The sequence below is a fragment of the Lepisma saccharinum genome, chromosome 24 (genome assembly GCF_977018435.1).
Source record: "Lepisma saccharinum chromosome 24, izLepSacc3.1, whole genome shotgun sequence".
NCBI classification, from domain to species: Eukaryota; Metazoa; Arthropoda; class Insecta; order Zygentoma; family Lepismatidae; genus Lepisma; species Lepisma saccharinum.
In genome coordinates this window covers 37,049,395-37,065,471 of record NC_139252.1, presented here as the reverse complement: position 1 = coordinate 37,065,471, position 16,077 = coordinate 37,049,395, and the positions used below count along the sequence as shown (strand labels likewise).

Below are 16,077 nucleotides of genomic sequence, written 5' to 3'. Positions count from 1 at the left end.
TTCGATCGTCGAACGTGGTCAAACACCTTGGGCAAACTTCGATGTTGTTTGCATACTTGATAGTTTGACTTCTGACCAAACGTGATAGTGAACGAATGAGACAGTAATGGTGAACACCGTCGTTTGAAATTAGAAGAAGATTAATCACACGAGCATCGTCATCGTCGACATTGCTTATCCTGACGGGATGCACGACATGTTTATCCAACGTGTAGGAATACACGTTGATGTTTAAGCGTTTTCCTTCTGCATCTCGTGCTCGTGTTTCGAATTTTGATATATCAGAAATGGTCACCGGGTATTCGATGTCAGCCATTGCATTTTCCAGTTCAGGTTCATGCTGCTTGTAATGATAAACCTGTTCTGGATTATTTGACCAATGAATCGGGTGAAGTTCCGCCAACACACACCAAAGGAAACACTTGTTATCGCTGTTCTGTATATTTAACACAGCCCTCTTGTGTTGAATGTTCGGTGGAAGAGGAACGTAGCTGGAAGCGCGAAGAGGCGAGAATTGGTTCACGTAAACAGTTAACGTGTGAGGACTTCCACACAGAGACCACCCCGACCCTTTAGCCTCAAAATCGTCGTGTTTCTTAACCAGTTCATTTGAAAGATCAGAATAAAATTCGTCCAAATTATCGACGTCCGCCAAATGAAGAGCCTGGTTTTTTGTTCGATGATAAAATACTCTTGTCGTACCATCGACTTTTTCGTATTCGGAAAATAGATCAACGTATACTTTTATGGAATTATTTTCCAATTTATTTTTTAGAATATTTATCACGGATGTTTTCGTTTCACGCAAGAAACTAAGAATGTCGCAGCCTGGTTCCGAAGTAAAAGAGAAATCCTGAATATGATGGTTAAATGCAGATCTAATTGGTTTTCGTTCATCGGATAATTTTACTTGTTTGGAAGTGGAAGCTTCCGTTTCTGAATCATCGATTTTTCTTTTCAATGTTCCTTGTTCAGTCGATGGTTTGCAAATTTTCAGGTGTTTACTTAAATGTGTAATGCTGATCATCTTCCCGCATCGAGCACAAGACTTAGAAGGTAACGAACGATTAATTCTCGAACCTGTTTCGCTACATCTTGCCCTGTGTACCGATAAATTGTTCCTTGAGATTAGCTTCCCACAAGTAACACATTCAGTTTTATCATTTTTTCGATTGAAACTTGTGGTGGATGCCATTATGATTTCTCCAAAATCACAGAAATCAAAAAGTCTAGTATATATAGCGATACAATTTTTCAGGTATGTTATTTCATATAGAATTTCTTGGGGGTGAATACAAAAAACTCAAGAATTGAATCTATACTGTGAATAGAATTTTCAGGTATGTTATTTTATATAGAATTTTCTTGGGTGCGAATACAAAAAAACTCAAGAATTCAATCTATACTGTGAATACAATTTTCAGGTAAATCGACGAAAATAGTTATTTTTACCGTTGAGGTATCGACCCTTGAACGATAAGTTGATGATGGGGATGTGTTTCATGTCCATCAATTTGCCCCCTATCATCAAACCGAAACTTTGCTGAAGAACGTATTGACGAATTTGGCTGCGCACGCTGACCAAAGTGATAAAGTAGATCGAAGGCAGCAAAATGTAAATGGTATCTTTCTCTATCAAACCATTCAACTGCGCCGGCGGGATGGGGACCAAATTTTGAGCGGTCAATTTTTTATAATTTTTAACGTAATATTCGTAGAGGTCTTGCGTCGTCACCGAAACGATGATGGGAAAATTTTTTTGGGGCTGAAAAAATGTTTGAGATTGTAGGTGGTGTGGGTGTATCCGTAAATTTGATTCGATGCTATCGCTTTGCAACAAGATGTGAGCGGCGCGTTGATCTGGGGATACTGCAACCATCGGTTAGCATCCCTGACCATGGGTGTCCACGTACATTTTTCGTAACTCGTTGTATCTAAAACGATGGGCATGATGGTGTTGTTGAAATCCGATTTTAAGATGTGCTTGGCGACGAGATGGAAGTACAATTTATAATGCATCGTGAAGACGCAAAAATGAATTTTCGATAAATATAAAATCGCATCTTGAATATGCTCGAAATCTGCGAAGGATTGACGCCGAAAAGAGAGCGAGGTCAGTATATTATTCGGCGGCGGGTAGGTGAGCGTAGATTTTGCCGTGTGCGTGAGCGCAAACGGTATGGAAGGTCCGAATTTACGATCGGTGAAATACATTAAAAATTTTAACAGTGTGGGATGGATTTTGTCGACGCTCGAAAACTACGGGGTCGTCCGGTACTTGAAAATTAATTTATACTTCCCGCAGCCTTCATATCTTGACGAAGGTCTGACTTTGCACCGATGCATATTGGAAGCGTCCATCATGGAACCGACGAAATTAGGAAACGTAAATTTTCTGTTCGCCAGTTTCGATGATCGCCTGTGCCTCGAATTTGCCATCGACGGTTGGATCACCAGGGCCTTCGTGTCGAATCCAACCTACAAAAACTCCCCCTCGAAACGAGGAAGAAAATGCAAAGTTGACAAGTTGAGCAACAACATCCAAAGAAGCTTGCATTACTGCAATTCCTACGACCAACTCAAGGCACCGGATCATTCCACGTGGACGGCCGAAAATAATGAGAAATTTACTCTGGTTGCTTCCCAACACCTGGGCGAGAACGGAGGCATGATGCTGTTCCGCCTCGCTCCCGGCATCGATTGTTCGTTTGCGGACGTGTTGAATGGAAAAGATTTGCTGCAGCGCTTCGCCGATCCGGCGAAGAAGCAAGAATTCGTTGCTCGCTTGTGCGATCTGAGCGTCCGCTGCCCGAGCCACGGAATTGCCATTTTCGAAGATCCAGCCCATCATATTTCGAGTTACGCACTGATGCCGGGTGTTTGCACGAACATCCATTACGACAAATTACGAAACGTTTCGGATTTGGAGTTGCTGCAGCAAATAAATTTCTCTCTCCAAACACTCGATATCGATACAATACCATTTTTAATTTTTTTTGCATCATGAGGAGAAAAACATCGTAGCGGGGGGGGGGGGGCAAAACATCGTAGGAGAGAGGTCCCGTTAGGTTGTAGCAGGGGGGCCACACATTGTAGAAGATCACACATGAGAGTTTTAAAAAACATCGTGGCAGATTACGCTGAGAGCAAGGTCGTAGTAGATTACACTGAGGGGACCTTACAGTAAGAGGAGACAGCAGACTTATAGGAAAATGTCGTAAGTCATTTCAAAAGAAGGCCAAAGGACGAGTTAGCATAAGAGCAAAAATTTGCAGGAGGTAAAAAAAAATAGCTTAAAAAGGGATGCCAGAGCTTTTCTTCTGTCCACTTTTCTCTCATAGTTGTTTAGTTTAGTCCGTAAAACGTCGTAAAATAAAAAAGTAGTAGGTCAAAGGGCGAGTTAGCATAAGAGAAAAATTTGCAGGAGGTAAAAAATAGCTTAAAAAGTGATGCCAGAGCTTTTTCTGTCAATTTTTTCTCTCATTGTAGGTTAGTTTAGTGCGTAAAACGTCGTAAAATAAAAAAGTAGGTCAAAGGAGGTGTCCAGCTCCTACCGTAGCATACTACTCTAAAGTAGGTCAAAGCACGTAGAGGCTCTCGTGTAGTTTAGCACGAATAAAATGAATAGGTTAAGTTATATCACGTAAGATCGTGATATACCTACCAAGTGCGAGGTGGGAAAAAAGGGAAATTTTACTAAAACATCGCTAAACGCTAAAACATCGACAAAAAATTGTCAAAATATGTCAAAAACTGATATTCAATTGATAAAAAAAAGAGGCTACAAATGCATACCTACTAAGTGCTACTTTGAAACAATCAACTTACACTACTGCCAACTCTTAAGAATTTAGGTTGCCAACTCCTAAGAATTCAGGTTGCCAACTCATAAGAATCCCGGTTGCCAACTCCTAAGAATCCAGGTTGCCAACTCCTAAGAATTCAGGTTGCCAACTTCAGAATCGCCATTATCTTATTTTCCAAATCAGCTTATTTCACACAGTTTCTAAGAGATTTATCTTCAGTATTTTACTTTCTAGGCTTCAGGCTTTGCAGATAGCTTAGCTAGCCTGGAATATACGCTCCTGACTTCAAAATATTTACTCCGCGACAAAACATACCACTTCAAAGAAAAGGCTTGAACTTGCCCTTGACATGTGATAGACATTCCAATACGGTGCGCTATCTCCCACCCGAATGAGCACCCACCTAACGTGACCTTGACATGTCAGACATTACAACACGGTACGCTATCCAGCACCCAGCTAGGTTAGGTTAGGTTACAAAGAGAAAGAGTGAACGTGGATTTTGGATTGGCAGCCATATCTGCGATTCGTCAAGTGTTTATGATGAGGAATTTTATGATGGATGGCTGGAAATACACTCTCAAGCCCCAGAATCAGCGAAGCTAACTTTTCTTTGATTAACAGTGTGGAACTGTACTGAAGCGCCATTATGAAAAAAAACTGAACCCTAAGATCTTGTTTGAAGGCAATAGCTTGCAACAGAAATTGGAATGAAACAGAACGATCATCCGACATGACAAGAGACAATATTCTTGCTGCTGACATAACTAAAACGAAAATCGAAAAAAGAGGACAAAAAGATAAAACAAAATAAAAAAATGTGGACGAGAGCTTAACGACAGCTGAATTTAAAGACGCCAAAATAGCTATACAGGGTGATTCTAAAGGTATAGTACAAACGAAAACCACAGATACCTCCCATGAAATAAAGACGAAAGTTCCCCTTCCACTTTGCCAAGAGATGCCTCCGTGAGGAGCTAGACAACGCCGAAAACGTGTGAAAATTAACTTCACACATCTGTACAGCCAGTACCAGTGAAGATAGAAAGGCGGAACAAACGAAGTCAAAAGGAACACCAAAGTCGCCCATCCGAAAAACACTAGGCGGCAGCTGCGCAACGCATGCGCATGGGGTTCCACAAAGGAAATAGGAGTGTCCCGCAAGACAAGTGAAGGGAAAGGGTAGCGATCGACAACGGTAGGGACAAAAGAAGCTATGAAGCATGAAGTAACAATTGAAAAAGCGGGAAACAAACACCATGACTGAAGCGGTGCAGTCGAGAAAAGTAGTGCGGGGTTGCAGAACCACGGAAGACGACGTAGGATGTAAAAACACACCGAGAATGCAAGCAAAGTGGTCCGTGACACTCGACAGGCAACAGACGCGTACATGGTTCGGGGCAGAAATGGCGGCGCTGGCGGTGCAGCGCAAGGGGAGTCCCCAAAACACAGTGGGGAGACACCGCAGCAAGAACAAAGCACGGTGCAACAAAAGAGAAAGAGGACCGGACGGGGAATGGTACCTGCCAAGGAGACAACAAATGCGGGACGAGGGATTCCCCGTAGCAGCACCGAGGGGATGTCACACAGAGGTCGTGCGCCAGCAGGACAAACACAGCAACTACGGGCACAGGAGGTTATTGCTAATGAAAGGTGCACGTACAGATAGGACCACGTACCCCGTACTGACGTTGTAACAAACGTCGGGATGGGGCCCAATCAGCCTCTTAGAAATGAAGCCGGAGGCACATCGCTGGATGGGAGCGGGCGAAAGGCTGCTGGAGTGTCGTACGAACCCCACCACTCCGTACGGTGGACGACACTAATGGACGAGGTCGGAATGTTTCCATCCCGATCACCAGGTCCACCGTTCCCAGACCTGACGCGGCTGCTTGCTTCCGAGCGCAACCCCATCCGAACAACTCGAGTCCCTACTCGGCCGCAGCCTTCCGCTCCGAAACCAAGCGTGGCCTCACACCACCGCAGCCGCACACTGCCGCGTGGGTGTGAGACCGGGCCGAGCAAGGCTGGACAGATAAACTGCGTGGGACAATCGTGTAATGAAGCTACGTGGGGGTATGCACGTCTGTTCAACTGCTGGGTTACCCCACATTGGTGTACACAAACACCACACGATCGTACGTGGTGCTCCCCGTCGGCTCGAGCAAGACGGACGAAGTACGTGTTGTGGGTGAATGGGGCAAGAATGAAGGACGCTACATGTGTTCCACGATGACAAGGTCCCAGAGTACATGGCCCCACCTGACGGCAGTGGTCAGGTAGTGAAGAGCACAGGCACGGGTGGCTCAGGAACGTCAGCTGATTGTACCACAGCGCCGTGCGGACGTGTGGGCTGATTGGAAGTGCAGCGTCAGGGAGCGTGTCAGTGAAAGAGCCGGTGCGGTGGTGGTGTGCTTGACGTACGACAATTGGGTACGTTGTTTCGAAGCCGTTGTGACCAGTGTGTGTGTGTGTGTGCCACCTGTGCACTGCAGTACAGTATTCCATAATTCGCACTATCCTCACCGTACCATGGAACGCTACACATTTGTAGAACTGAGGGACATGCATTTTGTCTACGGCCTTGCAGATGGCAATGGCCGAGCAGTTGCACGCCTTTATCGCGGACGGTATCTGGAGAGGCGACAACCCGACAGCAGGTTGTTTTCGAACGTGCACCGTACCCTTGGTGAATCGGGTGTGTTACGTGCAGCCCATCATGTCGGTCACCCAAGACATGTGCGCACCGCGGCGGTCGAGGGGGACGTACTTGCTCGCGTGGACGACACACCGTCCACTAGCACCCGTAGCATTGCACGTGCAGTGGGAGTATCACAGTCGACAGTGTGGCGTGTCCTTCATGATGATCTGCTGTATCCCTATCATCCACAGCGAGTCCACGCGTTGCAGGCTGGGGATTACCCACGACGTGTGGAATTCTGTCAACGACTGTTGCATTTTTGTACCGACGATCCCCGTTTTTTGCGCCATGTGCTTTTCACGGACGAGGCAACATTCACCCGTGAGGGCATCTTCAATTGCCGAAACAGCCATGTGTGGGATTATGAAAATCCACATGCAGCAGTCGAGGTGCACCATCAGACCCAGTTTGCAGTGAATATCTGGGCAGGTATCATCAATGAACAGATTATCGGTCCATACCTGCTGCCACCACGTTTAAATGGCCGCCTCTATCGCACCTTTCTTGCATCAGTCCTTCCAGAGCTGCTAGAAGATGTACCCCTCAACGTGCGACATCATATGTGGTTTCAATTGGATGGAGCGCCTGCACATTTTGATGGCACAGTGCGAACCCTTTTGCACCGTACCTACCCACAGCGCTGGATCGGCAGAGAAGGCCCCGTCCCCTGGCCCGCCCGTTCGCCTGACCTCACACCAATGGATTTCTTCTTGTGGGGCCATGTGAAAACACTCGTCTACGAGACCCCGGTGCCTGACAAGGAAACATTGGTAGCGCGGATACTTGCAGCATCGGCCGAGGTGTGTACCATGCCAGGGATTTTTGATAGTGTTCGCCAGAATTTCCTGCGACGTTGCAATGCCTGCATTAAATGTGGTGGTCGTCAATTTGAGCAACTTTTGTAACAACGTCAGCCCGGGGTACGACTACGTACTACGTACTATTCCTATCTGTAAGTGCACCTTTGCGTGGCAATAAACCTCCTGTGCCCGTAGTTGCTGTGTTTGTCCTGCTGGCGCACGACCTCTGTGTGACATCCCCTCGGTACTGCTACGGGGAATCCCTCGTCCCGCATTTGTTGTCTCCTTGACAGGTACCATTCCCCGTCCGGTCCTCTTTCTCTTTTGTTGAACCGTGCTTTGTTCTTGCTGCGGTGTCTCCCCACTGTGTTTGGGGACTCCCCACGCGCTGCATGTGTTTGTTTCCCGCTGTGCAATTGTTACTTCATGCTTCATTGCTTCTTTTGTCCCTACCGTTGTCGATCGCTACCCTTTCCCTTCACTTGTCTTGCGGGACACTCCTATTTCCTTTGTGGAACCCCATGCGCATGCGTTGCGCAGCTGCCGCCTAGTGTTTTTCGGATGGGCGACTTTGGTGTTCCTTTTGACTTCGTTTGTTCCGCCTTTCTATCTTCACTGGTACTGGCTGTACAGAGGTGTGAAGTTCATTTTCACACGTTTTTGGCGTTGTCTAGCTCCTCACGGAGGCATCTCTCGCCAAAGTGGAAGGGGAACTTTCGTCTCTATTTCATGGGAGGTATCTGTGGTTTTCGTTTGTACTATACCTTTATAATCACCCTGTATATGCATTATATAGTAATTTTGCCAGTCCAAAGCCTGGATAAAGTGTGGTGGAAATCAGAAAAACTAGAGAAAATCATAAAATAGTAATTTCGGTAAATGATTTTTGTTGCAGTCCCATCAAGTGGTACGTTTTGTCGCATAGCAAATATTTTAGAAGACCCTTCTGAATGTTAAATTATTAAATTATTATTGTTAAACATTTACGACAAGAATTTACAACATTGAATATGTTTTAACCCTTTAGGAGACGAACGAGTGAACCAGAACCCGCAGCTGGCCGTCATGCACATCATGCTGTTGAGGGAACATAACAGAGTGGCCGACGAGCTCTCCCGATTAAACCCCAACTGGGACGACGAAAGGATCTTCCAGGAAACCAGACGCATCGTCATCGCTCAGATACAACACATCACGTATCAGGAATGGCTTCCAGTGATGATGGGTAAGTGTTACCACTTAATATACGTGGTGATATCAAGAAGTTCGCGGAATCGACTTTCGTATCCGGGCAAACAACTGTTATGACAGAAGCAAAGATATTAGTCACTTCACATAGTGTACGGTAGTTTTAAAAATAAATTCAAAATTACGTAAAATATTAGTTCTAGGTTATCCCTCGCAAAAAAATGAAAGAGTTTTAGTATCTTGAAACTTTGTGGTGAGGTGGCACTTGTTCCCCTTCTTTGCCAGGACATCGAAAAGAAACATACATGTCCAGCCAGGGAACCGAACCCGGATCAGCGATCTTCAGATTGTTACGTTTAAGGTTTAAGCTCACTTAATTACTTACTATTACTCCTTTTCGAAGAACACAAGACTTTTAAGCCTACTATGAGGTCACCTCGCATCGAAAACTGAAATCTTAAGGTTTCGTCAATAACCATTGGAAAATACAACAAAGTTGCGTCAAACAAATCATGGCGTCATACTATAATAAAAGTATTTTCCTTTTATAATTAACATACTAAACACTGAATTAGTAAATTATGTTATGTAACGTGCAAGTTTCTGTACATTCATGACTTTCTGTAAACTTGGAAATGGGTGCGGTTCACAACAGGACGCACTCAAGGCGCTGTGGATCTTATCTTAAACTGTAACGATTACTCGGGCAAAGTCCCCGAGCACTACCGTTAGGGGTTATGTAACTCAGACGTCTGGGCTTAGAGCTGAAAGAAAATACATTATTATCTAGGTAGAGTCTTAATACTAAATAGGAGAACCTGTAAGATGTAGACATAATTAGGCGCATAAGTAATGATTAACAATAACAAGGTTCATTATAGAGAATCGTAGTTGATATATGAAGAATATCCCAACCTATGTGTTAAGGGGAGGCAGCTGAAATGAAAGAAGGGTATATTAGCGATTCTTAGTAATCTTGAAGTGAAGTTCCTTGTCCATCTTGTAAGTGCCTGAAGACAGCCTGGACTTGGCTGGGTGGATAGCCATCTTGGGTCGGAGACTGGACAGCGCCTCCGGCCGTACCTCAGATCTGCTGGTCGACTACCACACCTCTAGTCTTGTGACTAGGGCTTATATACTTCGAGTGTGGCCGAAACAACCTTAGGCAGGGTTATTTCTGTTGCCTCGTGTCGTTGTCAGGAAGTGCAGAAGGTCAGGGAGACATGGACAGAGGTCTGCCTGTCCTTGCATCGCGTCATCGGTAGTTCGCATGTGGTGTCCTCACATGTGGGGCTCTCCGCACGTGGAGTAGCTGATCGTATCTGGTTCCTAGAAACCTTCTCAGTTGTTGCTGACCTTACTTCACTGAAAGGTAGCAAGTACAGAACTGAAGACAGGCGAAGATAAGATCCACAGCGCCTTGAGTGTGTCCTGTTGTGAACCGCACCCATTTGCAAGTTTACAGAAAGTCATGACAATAAAAAAATCTATACCACTGAATTTTCCATACTGTCACACTCGGCTGTTCCACTACACTAAAGGAAGAATTGTTGATTCACTCATTATTATTACAGTTTACAGCTCTTCCATTACTGTGAATCATCTTGTTTCACAGACAACTCTTTCTATGGAACAGGAATGATGTAATATTGATAAGGAGTCTTCTAGATTTTACCACTCTTCCCTTGGTTAGCAAGGTCAGTCACGATTTAATAGTATTTTACCACGTACAAAAGAAGAAAGAGAAAGAAACACAGGGGAAGCAGAATATGTGGAGAAAAAGGAACGATGAGAAGGAGAAATTCTGGAGAAATACATAAGAACACTGAGAGAAGAAAAGGGAGATAGTGAGTTGTAAGAGATAAAAGCATAGACGCAGAGGGAGACTAAAATAGGGAGATAAGAGATACAGAGGAATGTAGGAACAAAGCGACGGGGAGGAGATATAAACAAAGAGAAGGCCTACAGATATATAGGTAAGTGGAAAACACAGAGAGATATACAGGGTGAACAGAAACTATAGGGACAAACTTCAGGGGGTGATTCCTGACAGGTAAAGGAACAAAAAAGTTCACATCAACATATGTCCGGAAACGCTTATTTGCCAAGGTAGATGGCACTGAAGAACGACATCATCCTCACATAAAAACACTCACAGTGTGCTTTTGTGTGTTGGAGATTGTGTGATTGGAGCTACGTCGAAGCACCATGAACAGTTATTCATACCAGGAACAAGCCGAGATGGTCTTCGTATACGGTCAAGCAGATGGAAACTGTCAAGAGGCCCGCCAGCATGATGTAAGTCAAGCGACGGGGTTGTGTATCCTGTATGAAAACAGCTACTATCCCTATCACCTGCAACGTGTGCAGGGATTATCCAGCGGATTTTCCTCCAAGGGAACGGTTTTTTCGCTATTTTTTTTGCAACAAGTCACCACCATTTTGGGATTTCTGTCGTCAGTCCTCTTCACCGATGAAGCGACCTTTGGTAGAATTGGCATCGTCAACCTACACGATGGTCATCTGTGGGCTACAGCCAATCCTCGGGAAATGGTTGAATCGCCTCATCAGCAACGGTTCAGCATCAATATATGGGCAGGGATTATTGGCGACCACCAACTTTGACCATTTGTTCTTCCACAACGCCTTAACGGACAGACGTATCTGGATTTCCTGCAGAACACACTGCCTCATTTGCTTCAGAATGTGCCTCTGGCAATACGATAAGTAATGTGACTGATGCATGATGGAGCGCCAGCCCACTTTCGCATTATTGTTCCTCAACACCTCAACAACATCTTCCCCAGAAGATGGATCGGACGAGGAGGCCCTGTGGCATGGCCCGCTCGATCACCGGACTTAAACCCCCTTGATTTTTACTTGTGGGGGAATCTGAAAAGTGTTGTGTATGCTGAGTCACTTTCTCATGTGCAGACCCTTGAACAGCATGTCCGTGTAGCCTGTGACGCTATTCGGGTACAGGCTGGAACATTCGAACGAGTGAGGTAATCCATGATGCGACGTGTGGACGCTTGCATTGCATCCCATGGAGGCCACTTTGAGCACCTGTTGTAACATGGATGAAAGTCATGCCATGTAATGTGTACCGGTACTAATTGCTTTATTGCAGACTCACCATCCATTTCCGGACATATGTTGATATGAACATTTTTGTTCCTTTACCTGTCAGGAATCACCTCCTTAAGTTTGTCCCTATAGTTTCTGTTCACCCTGTATAGACACAAAGGTACAAAGGCAGAGAGCAATTGAGCGAAAGAGGTACATCTACAGAAACACGGGAACACAAAGAAAAAGGTAGATATAGTCAAGAGGAGAAATAAACACTAAGGCAGGAAGCAAGTAAGGGAAACACACCCTGAGTGTGTGAGAGAGACAGAGAGAAGGAAGGAAAAGACAAGTAGGTGAGATTGAAAAAAACTCATCGTAAACTTTAAGCTATAAAGATGTAGACGATGTGAATTTCAAACGAGAGGTTGGTTTTTTTTTTCAGGGCTTCACTATGCCAAAGAGAGTGACCTTTATTCTGAAGAGCCCCAATTCAATGATGGCTACAGGGACGATATCAACCCTTCAATATTAAACGATTTCACAACCAGTGTGTTCCGATACTTCCATACTTTAGTGCAAGGCAACATAGGGTAAGTTTTGCGTAATAGTACAAATACATGAATATAATAAATGCATGTATGCATATAAACATCATTTTTTAAAAAAAACATAAACACGAGCTGTCAGGGATTGCTATATTCAATATCACGTCATTACTTGAAAAACAATCATATAGTTTCTGATAGGAATGTGTGCATGTATAGTATACTTATAATTTGTAACTATTTTCCTTTTCTTCTTCGTTGTAGCTTTGATCTTCTTTCCAGTTTATTTTTCTACTATATTCTCTCTCTCTCTTTCTATATCCTTGCTTCAGTATTTATCTTCCACCCTCACCCCCTCTCGCTTTGTAAATTGCTAAAAGAGCTTTCCAACCGAGGTGACAAGCGACATGAAACACGGACAGTAGCGACATTATACCGCATTCGGTTGGTCAGTCCTCAAGAGACAAGCTACAGGTGTCAGATGTGAAAACTCCCTACCTTTTCTGCATTCAACTAAAGGTTTGTGAACCCAGTGCAAATAGACAGGATCCAATGTAAATATCGTGAGCGAACAAGTACAGAAAGCCTCCTCGATGGCGTAGTCTTAACGCCATCCCCTCGTAACCAAAGGGTCCTGTGTTCAATCGCAGTGGAGGCACATACTTTAAACTCTAGGTGCAGTCCCGATTAACCTACACGAGCATAAAGTGGACGTAAAAGAGCTTGTGAACACATATACAGTGTATCCAAATCACGAAAAAATAAATATCTCATTAATATTTTTTAATGTGAACAAATATACACTGTATCTAAATCACGAAAAACTAATTGTCTCTAACAAATGTTTAGTTAGAAGCAAATTAGAATATGCTTGTTCCGTATGGGCGCCAACCTGTGACTCCCAGAAAAATATGATTGAACTTATAAGAAGTATCGAATATCGCCAATAATCCTTAAAATACCATACAATGATTTGTTAAATGAATTTGATTTTGTAAGCCTGTTAAATAGACGTGAAATTTCTCAATAAATTATTCTGTATAAAATAATAAATGGACATATTTAGAGTAGTTCTATACTAGAGAGAATATGGTTTAGAGTCCAACACAGATATTTCTGCCGTGCGATGCGCGACACAACTCAAGAAGCAGTGTTGCTAATGGAGCAGAAAAATCGCTGCAGTGCGCCGATGCACAGCTGTTACGTACAACAAGAAAATTAGAGAATTTAGGTCTATCTAACGTTGAGTTTTAAACGTCATGCATTATACCAGGACTAGGATTAATATGTACTAACAAGTGACTTTGTATGTAGCTACATACATATGCACTAAAAATTCGCAAAATATGAACTAACGCATACGTAAAATTACCAAAAATGCTGAAAAGAAGACTTCTTCATACGATTCCTTATTTAAGTGATTTCAAACAAAATAAAAAAATATTATTTTTCATTGCATTAATGCACTGGTGGCGTTCTAACTGTTCACTCCCAAAACCCGTATACACTGCTACGGAACTGCAAGGGCAGATAATAACATGCCAACGTGTTAAAGCGCGACAATTGGACCACAACACTCCTCCTCATGCAGTATTATTATTTCCTCTCTGTGATCTGCGACAGTTGTACTTTGTTGTACATTTACAAACGATGCCGGCTTCCACAACAATAACAAGTACATATACTGCCACTAGACGATAAGCTGCGCGGCTTTTTCTTTTGCTATGAACCAGGGCTAGCGCTAGTCATTTTGCCTCCCTGGGCGGTGGCGGTAGATGCCGCTCCATTTCGACCCCCCACCCCCCGGCCATTACGCAGCAACGGGAAATTGAAAATCAATATATTCCTAAGTGGTGGCCGCGGTGGCTCAGTCGGTAACGCGTCTGACTACCATGCTCAAGGTCCCGGGTTCGATCCCCGGCCGGTTCAAATCCGGGAACTTTTCTAACGGTGGAAGCGGCCCCGGCGCCAACCCAGCGTCGAATAACATGGGTACCTGGGGGAAACCCTGGGGGGTAAAGGCGGTCAGGGGCGTGATGCTGATCACATCACCCTCACTCACGACCGGATCAAGAAAGTGTGGGGCGTTACCCCCACACCCCCTATACGCCTTCATGGCGTGGTGCTATGCACAGGGGAACACTTTACCTTTTTTCACTTTTTTATATATTCCTAAGTAAAACATCAAAATATAAAATAAATAATGAGACTTCTTATGCTATGTCAATACTATTAAGCGCAAAAGAATATCTCGCTCGACCACAGTTTTCAATAGGCTTCTTTTTTTCTTCTCTTCAAATTTTGCAGCCCTGAAAATTTGCCGCTCTGGGCGGTGGCACGAACCTTCCGCCGGCCCTGCTATGAACTTGGTCACCCATCAAAGCATGGCAATTTTAACACAGAAAACAATCCACAGGTCGTTGAGAATTGCCTGCTTAGTGTTGCCCACGAGACGAGACTTTGGCCTGTCTCGTCTCGTGGAGATGCTGTGAAATGCTGTCTCGTCGTTTGTCTCGGGACACATGTACAATCTCGTCTCGTCTCGAATTTTTAAAAGCCTGTCCCGTCTCGTCCCGTGGGCAACACTAACAAGAACACGTACCGGAGCAAGAGTTGAAATGCTGTTGGAGCCACATAATTGATTTATTTTGAACAATTCCAAAATTATGAAATATGAACAATTTGTGAATTAAACCTGTTGAAATATGTAAAATTAAGTATATTTTCCTTAAATATGTAAAAGTAAGTATTTATTAAAATTAGAAATATGGAAAAATATTGACAATAAAATGTACCTTAAATCACTACAAACATTACTATTCGCAAAGATATCACAAAATTTCAGCGATATTTCGTCAAACTAAAAGTATGTATTTAGCTATAAATCCCTGATTATAACCAGTAGGTAACATTGAACACAGCTATGGGTTCGGTAAATTGTCTACAGTTCATAAGCACTCGCACACAACGTCAAACCGGTCAAATACTTAGTATAAAATAAAAATATGGTGCTTCCAATCCAACAAAACTCACGGTCACTTTACCTGCCTTTCCCCTTCCGTGACAGAAATAGTGCTTCATTATTACAGTTGGCAACACTAGTTACTAGCTAGCCAATGGACATGCACTGCATAAAAGAAGCAACCACTATGCCGTGCTATATTGCCACATTACCGTCCCTGCCGAACGGTGTGAACCGCGAGCTGGAGCGCTATTCAATTGTTTTCAATGATGTTCGCGCGAGTGTGTCCAGGAATGGAATGACAATATGGCAACAATAGCGAAGGTTGGCGAGGAGGGTAGAACACGTGATGCTAAGAGAGAGAGAGACGAAACGAAAATTGGTATCTGCGCAACGGCAAAGATATGTGTGTTGTACTCTAATGTGAGACAGGGTCATTTACGTAATAGACGTTTACTCTCATACAAAATCCCAAGAACAGAAATGTATGAATGTTCCCCACTACAAAAAATGACACTTCAATATAACAAGATCTCAAATCATTTGGTGGACTTGGATTTCGATATGACACGAACCAAATTTATGAATATGTTAAAGGGGTGTATCTCTTAATGATGTATTTATTATGAGAATTGGATTTGTCATGTTGAAGTTTGTTGTAATGATATATTGTACAGTGTCTCTCAAAAGTTTTAGGACAACGACATTTTAAACTAGGCAACCCAATTTACACAAAGCGTTGGTGGGTTGCGTGTAGAGTTAGGCTCAATTTCAGGGTTGCCACATGCACAATAGATATTTATAAAATACGCAAAAGAAATAAAAACAAAGATGTGAGAGAAAACGAAAGGTGACAAAGGAGAGGAAAAAGAGATAGCGAAAGGAGAAGAGGAAAAGTAGAGGAGAGAAGAAAGAGAGGATAGACGAGGAGAGGAGATGTAGTGAGGAAAATGGAAAAATATTCTAGGAGAGATGAGGAAAATGGAGCAAAGATGAGAGAAGAGGA

The 16,077-nt window shown here is 43.7% G+C and overlaps 1 protein-coding gene across 1 annotated transcript in view; it reads left to right on the top strand.

The window, feature by feature from the left end:
- Nucleotides 1-16,077, top strand: part of LOC145977930 (salivary peroxidase/catechol oxidase-like) — a 101,404-nt gene that overhangs the window by 53,077 nt on the left and 32,250 nt on the right. The window contains exons 8-9 of the mRNA XM_083110258.1: nucleotides 8,335-8,532; nucleotides 12,007-12,154. Coding sequence (XP_082966384.1) covers nucleotides 8,335-8,532; nucleotides 12,007-12,154 — 346 coding nt within the window. The remainder of the gene's footprint in view (nucleotides 1-8,334; nucleotides 8,533-12,006; nucleotides 12,155-16,077) is intronic.